At 41.0% G+C, this 17,730-nt stretch overlaps 1 protein-coding gene across 9 annotated transcripts in view; it reads right to left on the bottom strand.

The window, feature by feature from the left end:
- ncor2 (nuclear receptor corepressor 2) overlaps positions 1-17,730 on the bottom strand; it is a 111,351-nt gene that overhangs the window by 83,337 nt on the left and 10,284 nt on the right. For all 9 annotated transcript variants that reach the window (XR_004656595.1, XM_034871306.1, XM_034871313.1 and 6 more), the window contains exons 2-4: positions 6,844-7,039; positions 5,962-6,077; positions 698-875 (exon numbers count right to left, since the gene is read on the bottom strand). Coding sequence is in view for 8 of the 9 variants with exons in the window: in XM_034871306.1 (XP_034727197.1) it covers positions 698-875; positions 5,962-6,077; positions 6,844-6,948 (399 nt within the window). In the remaining variant the exon portion in view is untranslated. The remainder of the gene's footprint in view (positions 1-697; positions 876-5,961; positions 6,078-6,843; positions 7,040-17,730) is intronic.

Genomic DNA, 17,730 nt, shown 5'->3' with positions numbered 1-17,730 from the left:
GGTCCAACCCGTTACTAGCATGGGGTACCTAATAAAGTGGCCGGTGAGTGTATATATATATATATATATATATATAAAAATTGAAAAAAACTTGGCTCTGAAGGAGGCAGGCAGGATTAATAAAAAAATAAAAAATAAAAAAATAAATGTAATGAATAAAGTAGTAAAAAATCTGTCACCTTATATGCCTTGTGAGTCATACTTTCTCAAAATTGTCTAGTAAATGTTAATTTACAAGAAGACTTATGAGGACACCAACAGTGATTTCCCAAGCTAGAGGCACATAAAATATTTATTCTATATTTTGTCCACTTAAAAGCTAAACATAAAATTGCTCTGTCATGGAAATGTCAATAGCCCAAGCAACCAACGTTGAACTGACGGGTTGTTGCAATGTCTGGCTAGGGAGAAAGTTGCATATATAGTGAAGGAGGAAATACAACACTTTTGATAAGATTTTAAGCTCATTCATGAAATTTGTATGCATGTGATGTGTATGGTTTTGTATGCTATGTGAAAAATACAAAAAACTATTATCACCTTAAGTATACTGTGTAAACAGTACATTTTGTACTTCATTGGCTGTCTTTCGTAGCCAGGTCAAGTACGAATTATTTTTCATTTGCTTGTTGACCATCTAGCTATAAACCCTCCAAACTGTACATATTACATACTGTAATTTATATTGACAACTGACCTTTCCCATATCCTCAGACCCTCCCATAGGCAATTGTGGCCGGTGGGATGAAGGCCTCATCATCGACTCTGGTCCCATCTCTAAACGAGGGCGTTTGAGTTCTCCATACTCCACCTCTGATTGGCTGCTGGCCTCTTGCAGGTACATGTGCTCATAGCGAATATGCTGCTCTTGTCCTCTGCAAAATACAAATGTAGTAGATTAGAGAAAAGTATGGAAAGCTACTTTAACACATAGATAAAGAGTAAGCTTTCGGAAACAGTTGTTGATATAGGGCATGAGATGAGTTTTTAATGTAACGGCTGGTGAAAAACAAAAAAAAAAAACTTTCCTTGATATATTGGTGTCATGCTAAATATCTGCACTTTAAAATCCATAAATTATCATGTGTAGTTACATGCTAACAAGCATGTTAACGTACCAAAATTAGCAGCTACTTACAACTTTGATCAAAGTTGATAATTGAGGAGGGAGGGACTAGTCCCAAAGAACAACCAATGGAAGATAAGGTAAATGAGTGAAGTTTGATTACTAGATGCTGAAACAGACCTCCGTATTAGAGAATATACTTTCAAAGCATACTCAGGTAATAGTTGCAGCAAAAGGAGCGAGACCAATGAAATCAATGAGCAAAAGAAAAAACTTAGGTGTTACTACGTGTCAAACTGATATCCCAGGTTGAATCATCTGGGATGTGAAGACCTCAATAACACTGCGACAATATTGATCTATACAAGGCATGATGCAGGGCAAAATCAAATCCCATCAATACAGGCTACAGGTAACCACAAAAAAAAGACACTTTTTACAAAAGCACAACATGACCGGAGATCAGGCTAACCTAAATCTTTACGGTTTTGTTCAAGGCACACATGCCAACTGGCTTAATTAGAATCAAAAAGAATTATCATAAAGTAATCACTGAAGACCATTTTCTGCTAAATTGGAACATGCAATGGGGCACTTGGTAGTGGAAAGGGGAAAGAACGGGAATCAAGGAAATTGGAAATGATGACTCACTGTAACAGTAATGGTTTAAAATCTAGCAGCATACAGTAAAGCAGCTCTTGCGCGAGGTTTTGCAGACATTGCTAGGCAGTCAATGGCTACACACACAAAGCCCAAAAAGTGCGTAGTTTAGACTTGCAATATAGCTATGGCACTCCCTATACAGCACCCCAAAACTAGAACTTGTCTGGATGGCCGGGAATGCTAACAATTACACTAACAGACACCGGAGGGGGGGGGGGGGGGGGGGGGGGGGGGGGGGGGGGGGGGGGGGGGGGGGGGGAGAGAACCATACTGTAATATGATCCGGTCGTGATCTGCTGCATGTGTGGAGCTAGTATAAACCACATTCTGCATGTGTTCATCATTGGTGGGGATGGATAGCAACGCGCTAACATGCGCCAGTAAAATGGACCCTTGGTCTGTAATCAAATGACAGCTTCTGAATGTTAACTGCACTGCCTACTTAGAGTTACATTTTTTTATTAATTTTTTTATTAGCCCACTGGTAAATGGCTTTCTGTTCTTTCTGAGGGAACAGTTTACTCAAGTCTGCCCTGGGGGCAGATGCCAGAATGTCAGTGACTTTGCTGCCAGCGTCAAAATGGAAGTGGCCTCTCAAAAGAAGAGGGAAAACACAACCATAATTGCTGGTCGAGGCCCACAATGGCTTAGTGTGTGGTTTCTTTATGTGCCAAAGAGCATGGAGCCTGTCTCTGCCTAGTGGGGTGCTGGTGGGTTTGTGCAACAATCAAGACCATACGCCGACTAGACTGGAGATTTATATAAAAAAATATATATATTTATCTCTTATGTAATTCGTCAAATCTGGATGTTAAAAGGTGTCATGGGGTACTGAGTAAGGAAATGGATAGTGGGTGTTTGGAGTGATGGCCTAAATAGTAAGGGTGTCCCAAAAATTAATTCATGTTTTTTTTTGAAAAGTAACAACAATTACATAGTGTAAATTGTGATTTTAATTGAGAATCATTTTTGAATCAAATCTTGAGCCTGAAATCGATATCAAATCCTGACATTTTCTGAATCGCGCACCTCTACTAAATAGTACTTGGAAAAATAAGGGCCAGATTTAATACCCAGATGGCATGTGACTACTCCCCCCTGAAAGCATTATTCTCACTCATTCAGTCACACACTTCCTCATCTCCATACAGGCTTGGCACTTACATAATCACATCAACAAGCTCTAGCCCACCACCGTTCTTTCCCTCCCTCCCCCTCTTTCTTTCTCCCTCGCTCTCTTGTGAGCGTGCAGAATAATCTGCTCCCTGGGGAGGATTTGTCTGGAGGATGAGATAAATAGATGTAGAGGTGGGGGTGCAGTGTGTGGGGAGGAGATGGACAGGGGCAACACAACACACAAACCTCTATTACTGTCTTACGGGTTTGTGCCCGATTACGACAAGAACAAGAGATCATGTTTGCTGATAGCAGCCTGTTATTGGTAAAGCACTATGGCATTTTTGCAGCTTCCAATCTCTTGGTTGCTCCCTTGAGGAGCAGCTCCGCAGCTGTGTACGGCACAAAGATGGCTAACAGAGGGGGAAGCCAGGCTAACTGCACTACAGCTGGGATGAATGAAAAGGAGTAAATGAGTAAGTGGACAGAAGAGGGACAATGGGTGGAGTCCAAAAACTTCTCTCTTCATATTGCTAAACAAAAAGCACATTACTCAATGGCCAAAGCAGCGGGAGACAGGGTCATTTACAGCCGCTAAATGCTGGATACTGAAATAAATCAAAGCCATTTCTAAAAATGGGAAGGGGTGGGAAAAGCAATCGCTTCAGAGATGGATTATGATTCACTTTTGAGTAATTCAGCATTATTGCTATACACTCCTTATCAGAATTCAGGGTTTACTTTTGGATCAAAATATAGTTTAAACGTTCATAATAAAAAACAAAATGCTTTTAGCTTGGTCAGTAAAGACGTAAAGGGTTACTAATATCCCCAAACAGTCATAGTGACACGGCATAATATTTAAGTACAGTGGACCATTTGTGCAAATATTTGAAAACACACCCCCGTAACTATACACACATCCACATACTAGGGTCTGAACAAAAACCTCTGTATACTACTTTAACACCCATTTACTACATTACTCAAAGTTCAAAGATAAAGGACAAGAATAATCACATTCACAGCCCCACAATCAAACTCATTTTACATTATTGCAGCAGATTTGTTTGCACTCCACACTCTGTTCTGGGCAGAAAAGAAACCCTGTTAAGTGGTTTCTCGGTCTTGTTATGCTTGCTATAAAATGTATTCACCCCCTTTCTCAAGTAGCCTGGGTGATCTCAGACAGATGGCAAGAGGCGGAGAGACTGAGATATAGCCTGGAGTAAAGAGGAGGATGAAACAAACAACTAGCCTAGTGGCTCACCAGTGATTATACTGCTGTGGTTTTCTGACCTGTAATTGAGGTACATTTGGAGCATTAACTAAATAGTACATTTTCGCTTTGTCTTTACTCCAAGACAATTTAAGAGGAGATAAGGAAAAACAGACGTAGATTTGTTATATTGAGAAGGAGATACAGCCATTATTAAAGAAAATAACAGTTTCTAAGGCCGTGTTGGTGCCTACATTCTCTGTCGAGATTCTGAACCATCTTCAGATTGCTACACATGGTGTGAAGAATTACTGGGACTTAAAGAGACAAGCACACATCTGAGAAGAGAATAGATTGAAGGATTGCCAAGGACAGAATTACACTATTCAGACTCTGAATGATAACATAGAACGGGGGCTTCAGACAAGATTCTAAGACCTAAAAATGAATCCTGAAGGCTTGATATATTCAACTGAAAGACTCGCCACCCACAGAAGCCTGCCTCCAAGATATCAAGTGCAGTGTTTATTTCTGTATGAACCCATGACCCATTGTTCCCACATTGTAGGCTAGGCTATGCTAACTGTTAGACAGGACCAACACACACAGCTCTGGCCTTTACATTGAAGACTATAATCCTATCTGATTGATACTTAAGGCAACGTCACAACATGCAACGGCCACACACTGTGACAGAGTCATTATACCATCTGCTGTCTGCTGTGGAAGCTCCGATTTGTTCCAGTGGTTTGGGTACCCAAATTATTTGACATATTTATAAAGACAGCCCCATTCCACCCCCGACATTCTGTACATGTAACAAGTATCTGCCGGACGATTTCTAGGAAACCAACACCGTAAAAATTTAACATAAATTATTCACAAGTACTCATCAAGACTCATCGTCAAAAAAGCATGACTATATAAATAATAAACAACTTTGGAAGGTACAAGACCTGAGTCTTCCGAGGGAAAGTAGTATACATAAAATGCTTTGCCTGACCTACTGTTGGTCTATTGAAGATGGCAAAACTCTGCAAGCTCCATTGCTCCGCAGAGCTGTTTAACAAAACATAACAGAGGAACGGCTTGTGGATGCCAATTACATGAGGATTACACTTGGGGATGGTTAACAGGGGCTTTAGTAGAATAATACTGTATAAAAATGCAGCCAGCATGACACTTCCATTGAGCATGCTTTGTCCCTGAGTTGCCAAGACTTAAAAAGAACAAATACGGGCACCCAGATAGCTCAGTTGGTAGGGCGGGTGCCCATGTATAGAGGTTTACTCCTCGACGCAGCCGGCCCGGGTTCGAATCCAGCCTGCGGCCCTTTGCTGCATGTCACTCCCCCTCTCTCTCCCCTTTCACAACTTCAGCTGTCCTGTCCATTAAAGCCCTAAAATGCCCCCCAAAAAAAAATCTTAAAAAAAAGAACAAATACGTCAAAGGAGCAGCACTACCACTTCTATGTAAATGGTATATTGTTCTCACATTGACTGACTGTGAAAATCAATGAAACTAAAATGTCATGTCATCTATAATCCCTATCAGAGGAGGATGTTAAATAAGATTAATAATGAAATGAAGGTGCAATTTTCAAAAAAAGATCAAGCAATTGAATGGCTGGAATATTTTCATGTAGTTATTTTTGTACAACTTTAAATTTTTCTTTTAAACGTGCTCTGACATAACGTTTTCTTGAGGGAGGACCCCTAAACCCCCACCAAATATGAGGACGTGTGTCTTCCACAAACCTAGGGAAACACTGGTAGGTAATGTAAAAAATGGCAATGTAATTAAAAACATTAGCAATCCAAACACCCTTCCATCCTAAACAAGGGCAATAGGTTGCATGTGAGGTAATATTATTTAAATATGAGCATGGTGCACCTACCTCTCATTCCCAGGCTGAAACTCCGAAAGCAAGGAGGGCCGGCGGCGATGGGGCTGGTTCAAGTGGGAGCTGTAGTCCCTGGCATGATGAGAGTGGTAGTCAACCAGTCCCACTTCCTGGAAAATAAACAACAAGTTGACAATGTGGAACAATGTGCCCAAATCCCTTCTTCACAAGAATGAAGTCAATAAAATCATGTTTACATTTCTTTCCATCCCCTGCCTTGTTTCTTCTGTAGTTGCCATTTCTTATCTCTCCAGCTCTCGTTTCTCCCTCTACCTCCATTTGTTTCTTACACATACGGGGTAAACCATGCAGCTACTGTAAACTTGCCCCTCTGCCATCCCAGAGGGACATGAGACATCCCATCTCATCTTGAATGTGATGAGAAGAGGGAGTGGTGGGATTAACTACAGGTGCAGCTGTGGGGACCCTGAGGGCTTCTCCCACCACGAAAGAACAAAAACGTTCACTGAATGAACTTCTACATCAGCTAGAGGCCTCTTCTTTGAAGCAAAGACAGCTTTGTCCCTAATACGTAGAAGAACAATCATGATCATTGGGTTAGTGGAAATAATGGCGAGAGCCCTAATGTGATTCCATTATGACAACATGGACTGGCAACTCAAACATCTAATGAGGGAAGAGCTCTGTGTGCACAACATTGCAATTTGGGCATATGTCTGTTGGAAAAAACACCAGTGGGGGCCCCTGGGGTCAGGCCCTTTCCGGTGGTTCAAAGTAATGCCCCGTTTACTAAATATTCAAGCAGGGATAGCCTGAGCTACAACTCTAGTAAAATCTCTCAGAGGGTTTTACCTAAAAAGAAGTTGAGGCACTACAGGTGGTGCCGTAAAATGCATTGTGTGCCAGGCCCCTTACCGTGTGTGCCCGTTGCAGCTGCAGGGGTAGACTGGCTGGGTTTGGCAGGTGCCGTGTGTCCACAGTCCTCCGGCCCGGCGGCACCGACTGGGGATGAGAGGACATGCTGGCACAGCCGCTTCCTCTACAAACCGGAAGTGGGTGTGGCTGCAGAGCAGATGCTGTGCATTATTGGCCGTTTCTGTTAGCCAGCAACCTGCAGAGAACAAAACAAAACAAAGAAATCGGTCATAAAACATGTTTTGGAGTTAAGCAACCCCAGTGGAATTGCCTTGGAGACTTTAATACCTGCAATAAAACATTATTCAACATGTGGGGCTGTTGCTCGGAAACAATTGGATGTTGTATGGCTAGCACCTCCAATGTAGCTACAGATAGAAGTGTGTCTCTGTCTTCTCCGGATATCAGAATGTCATCACCTCCCTACCACATCTGCCCCCCCCCCCCATTGCTCCTAGTAAAGGAGTGAGAGTCTGTGCACCTGCTAGACTGAAGCCCTCCTTCACTGCTTAGTGAATGGCCCACTGTCTTCACCCTGAAGACTTACAGACAGAGACCAGCAAAGTCAAGCAGCTATCCCGTAAACCAAAAATACTCTTTAAAGTTTAATGGGGCTTTCCAAGCAACACAAATAACTCAATGACAGATGGAGATAAAGTCAGGCACTAGACTTTGACTTAGGGTGATGTCATGCAAACTAGATCGTAGATGATTGTATATTCAATAAGTTTGTTATCTTTGACCAAGCAGTGTTTCCCACAGGTTTGAGAATGAACTTGTGGTGGTGGGTGACATGGGATGTGACGGCAAAAACTAGTAAAACAATGGTTTATAAACTACTTAATGAACTAAATGACTACATAACAAGATAATTTAGAAAGAAATAAATACATATTAACAAACCAGACTAGAAGACGATAAAGATGAACGTACACTGATGGCACGGTTAGCAACGATTAGCAAAGATTAGCTCTGGTTAGCGGTTAGCTCCAGTAAACTCTAAATACAGCTTAAGCGGAAAACACTGCTGCAGAGAATGTCAACAACCAGACTGTGTAAATGACATTTGGGGAGCTTTCACAGCAGTGTGGCCGCTGCATTTTGAGTTTATCAGTACAGTTAATCCCAAGGGAAGCAACATCACAAGCAGCATTCTACTATAGAGGATATTTGCTACTACTACTACTACTACTACTACTACTAACGTAAGACTTAATCCTGGCTGCGGCACACAAATTTACAAGGGGAAGAATCTGGAGGATGCTGGTCTGTGTGCTATTTTAAATAACATTGATTGGAAAAAAAACATGATTCCGATTTTATCTACCTGGGCGGGTATAAATCTATCCAAAGTAGAACCTATGTATGGGAAACACTGCCAAGATTGATGATGTAAGTAACAGACACACAGTCAGCTGTTACCCACTCCAAAATACCATCTCTGTAAAAGCTAAAGGAAGAGAGGCTTACTAGTTCAGCGCTGATCAGCTTGTTACAGCACCATTCCCAAACACTCCTGTTATGACAGTAGTAGTAGTAGTAGTAGTAGTAGTAGTAGTAGTGCTTGTGACATGTATCCCTGTGACTCCTCCCAACAAAGAAATTAGGACTCCAGCCATTTCTATAACCTCTGACTAATGATGCTACTTTCTCTTAGCTCATGTTTCAATGCTGTGCAGCCAATCAACACGCACAGTGGCAGAAATATGGGCTATCAATTGGAAATATTGACAAGTGCTCTAGGTGCACTGCAGTTTTGGTAACTGAAAGGGAAATCCCCCACCACAGAGACAAACTCCCCAAAAACATCTACACATTTTATTTTATTTTTTAAATAAATGATATAAAAGAACTAAAAAGAAGAGACTAAAAGAAACTAGCTCACTAGTACTTATGCCAGGTCTGCTACCTCTGCTGGTGGCCATAGATTCTCGTAGTGGTCTGTTGAAAAGACCCAAGATGACCAGGATTTCAGTAATAACATCTGCAACCAGTAACCAAACTAGGGCTGGGACGACTCGTCGTCATCATAGATTTTATAAATGAGTCGACACAAACAATTTGCGTCTACGCAAACTCTGAACATAACATAGCTGCCTCGATTAACAGCGCAAGTATGAATTCCTCGCGATCAACACGTTGAGAAAAAGGCTTGCACATGGTCTTCTGAAGTGTGGGAGTATTTTACTCTTAATGCCAACAACAATGTGGTAGTCTGTAGACTTTGTAAAATGATCCAGAGTCAGGATAACAGCAGAAAAACACCGCAAGTTCTGCTCACCTACTGTATGCCTCTGCAGGGTCTCCTGTAGCTCACCTATGTACAGTATGTCCTGCACTGTCTTTAATAAATGCGTAACCAGGCCAATATGTTTCAGATATCTAACCAGTCTTCTATAACGTCAGTTATAACGGCCCAAACATTAAGAAATTGTCGAGTTCAAACTGGGCTTGGGCTCATAATTCCCTTAGAAAGGAGAGAGAAAAATAGCATTTTTTAACTTTCTTTTTAAGTTTTTTATTTGTGTATTTCTCCTGAAAGTGACTTGAAATGTGAATTTGTTTTTTTTTTTTAATTGGATTTATTTGATACATCTAATTTCATATGTTGTTAAATTGCACTTTTTTACTGTAAGATCAAAGGGAGAAGAGCTTGGATGTTAAAGAAGAGTTTATATTTTTGTATTGTGACTTTATTTTGTTGTTAGATTGACAGCCCTCATCTCGCTTCAGGTTGCACGACAAATTCATTTTACTTGAACAGTGCAGTGTTTTTAATAAAGTGTAATTTAAAGTCAAAGATTTGAACCTCATTGAAATTTATTTAGTGTGATTGAGCAATGGGAAAATAATCGCTAATTAAAAAATGAATCGTTAGATAAATCGAAAAAATAATCGCTATATTAAGCGTTTGGACAGCCCTAAACCAAACAAGCTCATTTTGCAACAATATGAACATTTAGACCACAAGTAGTCTCCTTTGTTGGCATATAACCAGTAGTGGAGTGCCAGTCTCCGTTTACTGACTCTTTAGTGCAGTACAAAGAGGGGCACTATCTACCCTTCCTTCCTGTCCCACTGTCAGACACAAAGTGTCACTTGATTTCAGTTATGCAAAGGGCTCTATGAGACGTTGAACATGGCTCTGGCTTTAAGGAACAGAGGAGCTGTGTAAATGGGCTCAGCGAGGCCACGAGATAGGGAAACACTGCTGAAATTCTCACAGCAGCTAGAGACCTTGCCTTTGTGCCAAGTAGTCTAAACTGTGGCTTGAAATATTTTCAAGAAACTGGTGCACACTCATCTTTTGGTGAGACACACCTGAGTAAACAAACCACACAAAGGGAAGTGCTAAAATCCTTGAGTAGTACTCACTGCTGGTAAAATTCTAGATGAGGAAAACTCATGATATTGACATAGCATGCAAATATGCTCAACAAAGGGCAGAAAAACAGGGCCGCGAGACAAAGAGAGTGTGAGATAAGCCATTCTCCTTGGAAGCCTCTCTTTGATGACTGTCCAGTCCAGAGAGATTCCCCAGAGAAGGACGGAAACAAGTCTGAAGGCAGTCACAAGATCCTCAGGACACAAAAAAACCTGAATCAAGATGAGATGGCCGACACAATGAGAGAGCTTTGACATAAACTCTGAGGCGAATGGGGCCTTTCCAGACAAGAGGCTAAACACATGCACTGGCACAGCTACAGACAGCCACAGGCAAGTCAGTGGCTCACTGCCAACTCGGCGAATGAACTCGGTCACCTCACTCTCTCGCTCTAGCGTGCTTTCCTTCTCCCCTCTCTTTTGCTTTCGTCTTCTGCACAGAGTAGAGTGGGCCTCAGCCTTCAGCGGTGCAAGCCAATATTTCATCCTCTTACCCCCCACCCTCCCTCTCCATTTTAGGAATGGCTGTGAAAGTACTAGTACAGAGCAAACAGACGGCTTCCAGCCTGCCAAGGAGAGCAGGAGGCTGACTTCAAAACAACACTGACATAAACAGTTAACCAAATCTCTGTCTAGTCTGAGTTGGTGGCTCGAGAGTCAATTTCTAAAAGGGAGGAAATGTGATTCCACAGCTTGTAACATATTTTTTGATAAGAGCCTTGAGAGCACGGCTTGGTCCTGATAGAACCGAGGGTGTGATCAGCCCATCGACGCAACTGCAATTATTTACTGTTAATCATGTGCGCATTTGTAGACAGAACACACACACATTAGGGTGAGCTGTCTACGAGGGCTTATGCAAAAATGACGGCCGAAAGAAACAAAGGCTCAAGTCAAATGCATGGAGCGGTTGTAAAAAGGCAGACGAGTGAACTGTAAAGGACATAAGGCTTGGTCTGGGAACAACATCAGAAGTCTATAAAGCAGTGCCCTAGAGAGCAGAGCCCAGGGGAGGGGGCCTGCTAGGACTCTCAGCCTAGGAATGTGGCACCCTGTCAGGTCTCATAAGGATTTATCTCCCTGGAGCCTCATTACCGAAAGGCCCTGGACAAGGAGGCTCTTGCTCGCTTACCCTTTTCACTCACTCACCCTCAATACTGAATTGCTCACAAACACTATACATGCATGCAAACACCTGCTTTCTAAAGCATTTTCAAATTGTCCTCATCTTGGCAGCATGGGTGGTCCAGTTTCTGTTGTGCCAAAAGTGACACCAGGTCTTTGGACTAATGCTGAAACGATTTCTCGAGTAACTTAAATCATTATTTTTACATCTAAGCTTTGATCAATCCATACAACTATATGTAGCCCATTGGGTTTCGCCCGGGTAATCATTACCTTCACACAGCACGCTCACAGACTGCGTAAAGGTGCTGTTACACCTGCGGCGCAGATTGCAAAATGTAGAAAATAGCGAGTGCTAAGAAGAGGCAGGCCAGAGAAAAGACAAAAAGTGTCCAAAATTTGGGACCGTTTCAAGTTGAAACTAAACAAAAACTCTACTTTATAGTGTGTCTATTGTAAAACAAAACAAGCTCTCAAAAGAAGCACAACCTCAAGGCCTCAGCATCTCAGCAGAAAGCATCCAGTCTACGGTTATATATTCAGTCCACGGAGCGGACCCAACACAGGACAACGTTAGCATTTAACTTAAAGTGCCCATATTGTGAAAAAAATAAATAAGGGGGATTTGGGGTGTTACTTTGTCTTTGGTGCTTCCACACACATACAAACATGCTGTTTTGAGTGAGATACAAGGTTTCTGGATGTTTTCTGCCTTCAGTCTCCGGGTGAGCTGTTCAAAATCTTCATGGCTTTCTACTGTTGGCTAACCGTAGCATGCTAGCGCTAGCATGCTACGGTTAGCCGACTTGTCAAAACACCATGTTAACCTATTCAGGTAAAACCTCAAAATACAATTATGAACCTGAAAATTAGCATAATATGGTCAACTCAAATCAATAGGATTGCTAGTTGAGATGAGTGCTTTTCCGTCAGGTGACATGACCCCCCCTCCCCCTCCCCCTCCTCCCCATCCTAGAATGTAATTGAAAGAAATATGATGATTTTAAGAAACAACTGCAAAGAAAGCGGACTGCTAAAATAATCCACAGCTGCAACACTTAACATCCTGTGGAAATAATGTAGACTTTCTATTACTAGAGAGAAACTGGTGGTCTTTTTCATCAACATTTATTTTGTCAGTCACCACCTATGAGCCATTGCAACTAAATCAGCCAAGGGTGGGAATAGAGCTGCCATACTTCCACCCTTCACCTTCCTCCCCATTCACTCCAATTTAACAGGGAAACAAATCTCTCACAAATAATCAACTGAAGCTTCAGTGTTGGGGTCCCAAGAGGTTTTTTTTAAAGGTCAGGGTGCAGAAGCAAGGTCAATCTGTGTGGTAAGAACAGCTTCTCCAGAAACACACAACTTTATCACTAAAGCCTTTTCCACCTGACTTCACCCTTTCTGTTTTATCAGATCTATGTAGTTCTCTATAACACTGTGACCATGCAAAGCCTGTTGTTGATTTGCATTTTCTTTCTCAATTATATTTTTCCTGACTGCTTTCAGTGGAATAAAACCTTGCAATTTAAACATGTGTACTTTAAATGGACTATTCCTTTTGCCCTGTGCATCAACAACATCATGACACGAGAAAAACTAATCCGAACACAACAAAAACAAAAAAAAGGAAGTTGCAGTGCATCAGCCAGTAAAATTCGAAGGAACACCTTTGAATTAATGGTTGGGCAAGAGCAGGAAAAACACTCATAGAGCTGCCAAACGCTAGCACAACGCCCTTTACACTGCCACGCAGTAACATCTAAGACATTGCTGACGAGGCGGAATACCCCTTTATTGGTAGATACTGTCACACTGACATTACAGAAGGGTTAGACACCACAAAAATCAATGTAGTCCAGGGGTCAACATGTAAGATATTTTAGTGTGGGTACATGTGTAACCTCAAACGTAGCAGACAAGATGAACCCCGACTTATTTGTATGTTAAAAACTATGCAATGTAACAAAAGTTATTGAACAAGGAGACAAGACATTTTAAATTTAATTGAAGAGCAAAACATAATGGCTATTTTAGATAGTTGTCGTCTGGCGTTAACGTGCATCTGCATAATCATAGTGATGTTTTGATAGCCTTGTTGGTGTCTTATTATAGCTCCATATGTTGCTATCAGCTGGCGCCTAAGCACTATCACAACTTGTTTAATATTAATCATTTGTAGGTAGACAGCAAGATCTATTTTGGCTGGCAAACTTAGTTTGCAAATGTTTGCTTGAATGTGGAGCGATTCAGTGCGAAAATAATGGAAACCCCTTTAAATGTTTCAAATTTGATATGCCAAATTTACCGCAAAAAAAACATGCGACGTTATTACTAACAGGTTTTTATTCACTTTAAAGCTGTGGATGGGTGTCTACTTTAGAAAATGGGGAAAGTACCTGAGCTTTCTGGAGGGCTCCTAAGAGTTTTTGTACTGGGTAGAGATGTGTATGATGGGTTTATGGTGTTGTCATTTATACATGTTATTTGGTGTATGGTGTGTTGTCTATTTAGTTATATTTGTTGAATGGTCGTGAGATACAGTCATCTTTTCTTGATTTTTGTCTGGGTGGATGGTGATGGGGGGGTGTTCATAGTGCAAATTGTATGTTTTGTGTGTTAAAAAAAAAAAAAGTTACATCAAGCTGTTCAACACAGCTTATTACACACACAATACACACACAATATTCACATGAAGGTTTATAGCAAACTTCAGATAATCCAATTGAGTGGATAGAAACATAGCTAGAGAGAGGCTATTAAAGGCAGCAGGTGATATAATTATTGTCCGTGTGTGCCAGGTTGATATATAGTGCAGTTCCTGGCAGGCAGGTGGCTAGCGCAAAGCTATTAGTACTAAACAGAGAAAGAACATCCTGACACCTTACCTCTGCTCAACTTCCAGGGAAGGAACAGTCGTCACACCCCAGTCAGCAACTAAGGACACTGAGAAAAGTGAGCACTCGCAGTCAACTTTGACACGGCTGTAATTTGTTTGATAAAGAGAGGTGCAATCATCTCCTTTAAACACAGCCTGTCAAACATTTTATTTACAATCTGACTAAACAGCATACTTCCCATTTTTTTAAGGAGCGTAAGATTAGCACAAAAGAAACCCCTACAGCCGCAAGCGAGGCCTCAAAAATTTATTTTAATCAAAAAAGTGAATATTAACTAAAAATGGAAGTAGCATTGGAATAAAACAATGTATGTGTACACATAAAATATTCATTTGAAATATCTTTAACGCCGTCAGAAATTAGACCATTGAATTGTAACTGTACGCAGCATTCACAGATGTAGAAATGTAGAAGTCACTAAATGTGGACCAAACGGGATGAATAAAATGTAAGCACCGGCTTGCTTGTTTAGCCTTAAATGTGTAAGCTTAGCTCAGTATGTATTAATACTTTTCAGTTTAACAGCAGTAAGCAAGGCAAAAAGATGCCGCCTTTTGGCCTGTATTGTAGCATAAGTTGCTATTTGCTAGTGCAGAATTGCTGCTACTTGAGGACTGCCCAACTAAACATTGACGCTATAAATCCCAGGCTAAACTACTAAAGGTGACCTAAACGGAAAGCGGCAAAACAGAGAACAGTGCAACACAGAGCGTGTGAGACCTGTTTGTAAATGCTTTTTAAAACTGGGATTTAATAACCTAGCTAGGAACAAGACAACACTTTTTTTTATTTCTTTATATGGAAATGAGAGATTTTAACATCACAGATGATGGACAAAGACACATAACATGAGTGTTGCAGTCTAGTTTAGTGTGGGGCTGCTACTCTTCAGTTGCGTTGGACTGTAGTGTAACTGGGTTGTGGTCCTGAAAATAATTAGGTGTAGGTCAGGTGTTATCAATAATAATGTAGAGCAAAATTAACACTTTCATTTTCTCCACAGCAACATATTACCAAATGACAACTGTATAAGGAGGTATTAATATTTTATTAATTATTAGTATTTTGTTTATCGTAACAACCCAAATCTCAATCTAACATTAGCATTATCTGAACACAGACTGTAAATGTGTGTGTCTGACAGGGAAGAGAGGAGACAGAGGACGAGGAGGAGAGAGATGAACCAGTGACTGGCTGGCCTGTACCTCCAGATGTGATCGCCACAGCTGTATCCAGGCTGGACAGCAGAGCAGCTATTGGATTTCCTGTCTGTTCCCATGCTGCCGGCCGCCTAAGCGACACTGTGTGAAATTACATAAGGCTCTCCCTTCCCCCTTCCTGTTGGCTGGTGTAGAACTAAAGCCTTCACACACTGCACATAACATAACACTTGTTCTTGACTCCCAACTCCAAAAACGGATCTCTACTATAGAGCAGTATTTGTGTAGTTGTTTAGATGGAGTACATAGCCTATTTAATGGAAAGTTTAAACAGTAATTTTGCTGTTTAAAATTGTCAAACAAAAACAAATCTGTAGTCGTCAGTGTGTGTGTTATGATAAATGACAGATATGACTGACATCTCTGATATCTTCCTCTGAATCCTACAACATAAAACCTGTCAGCCTTTTTACAGTCTGCTGATGGTCTAGCATGCATTTGACTACGCCGAGTCAAACCTTAAAACTAAATTACATCATGGGAAAGCAAGATGTAGCCTGGCATAACTGCACTGCAACACTAACACTAGCCCCAGCTAATTGACAACTCAAATAAAATCATGACTTGTACTTCTTGTTCAATAAAGATTAAGGTTAATTTAATATTAATCACCCCCGTCGCTCTGATGTATGAGGTCTCCACCCACAAATCCCTCTTTACTCTCTTATTGCTCTGTTCATAAAGCCCACCTGACTTTCAGCGCTCCATGGTGAGGAGCAGGAACTAAAACTGAGGAGTGCACTTGTCTGCTGGGCTGACCTACTTCCTCCCCATTGCTACTTAATTATTCAAGAGCTTTAAATTGTTCTTCTGTATGGCAACATGCATGTTTGTCCATCACGCCAGCAGCCTCACAGAGCTTCTATTAATGCATGAGAGGATTCAAGTGTGTGTACAGTGTGAGGATGTGCATGTGCACTGCCAGACACTAATGGTCATGCATGCGGTCGTTATTTACGCAGACTTAACATACCAAACAACATACCAAACATCGCTGGTAGATTTTAAGCGCAAGTTTTACAAGGTTTTGAATTATGGACAGAAAACAAAGTTTCAGTTTAGTTGGGAAAATACCTAAACATCACAAAACACTTACTAGACGTCACACCAGCAGCTTGATGTTTCGATGCACTTAGGGGACTATTTTTTCCCAAAATGCACTGTCATGGATCCAGCACACACATCCAAAGAAGTCAATCCCCCCCCCATAACCTGTTATTACATTCCATTTAGGTCATTCCTTTCACTGTTACGTGCATGTCACTCGTATTTCCACTGGAAGACCATCAACCCTAAGGTGTTTGACCATGGCTGGCCTTGGTCACATGCTTTCTGGAACATGAAAAACAAACTATGCTGTAACAAACATTCCCAGAAGAAAAGTTAGGCTAATCAGAGATAAATATAACGCTACCCAAAGCTGTTGCCTACACATCAACAAGAGCCGTGTCCTGTAACATGCTGTCATCAGTGTTGCGTAAGAGTCAAGTGAATCACTTACCACAAAGCCATTTCTAATCTCTGCTTATCCAGTGTCTGCCTCTCTTTTAGTATGGTTAAATATGGGTGACTGTTTAATAGTAACTCCATTTCACAGTAATGGAAATCAAAATAGAAAGCCTTATGAATAATAAATGTATTGTACTTTTATTAATTAATTTCTAATAACACAAAACAACATGCAATCAAAGGGATATTATATACTTATGATTTAACAAATTAAGGGATGCAAGTGACTTTTTTTTAATTAAGTTAACAGAAGTTAACCCTATTATGGTTAGCCACCGCTTATATCCATAATTTCTTAGTTAATATCTTTGCTAGACAGCTAGCTAGTAAGCTAGTTTCGAAGATTGCTGGCTAATCCAGCTGAATAAAACAGAAGCAGACTGATTGCTGAGTCACGCCGCTATTTTGGAAAGAGAAGAATCAAATTTGAATCACAATCACGATTTTGGCTTCCCACAATCAAATTTGCGTTACTGAGATATTTAAGATGCGTTATTCCGTTCATAGACCGCTGCGGGTGTTTTTTGCAAAGCCAATCCACCACTCTGTAAACCACTGTCTGATCATGTGCCAGTCAGAGTTGTTCCCTCCACCTTAGTTCCTAGATGTAGACAGTCACAGAGGACAGAGTAACGTGAGGAAAATTCCACAACAGATAGCAGTCGCTCATACAGTGGGTACGGAAAGTATTCAGACCCCTTTAAATTTTTCACTCTTTGTTTCATTGCAGCCATTTTCCAAAA

Source organism: Etheostoma cragini, chromosome 5 (genome assembly GCF_013103735.1).
Source record: "Etheostoma cragini isolate CJK2018 chromosome 5, CSU_Ecrag_1.0, whole genome shotgun sequence".
Taxonomy (NCBI): domain Eukaryota; kingdom Metazoa; phylum Chordata; class Actinopteri; order Perciformes; family Percidae; genus Etheostoma; species Etheostoma cragini.
The sequence above is the reverse complement of the archived record's forward strand: the minus strand, read 5'-3'. Positions and strand labels throughout refer to the sequence as shown.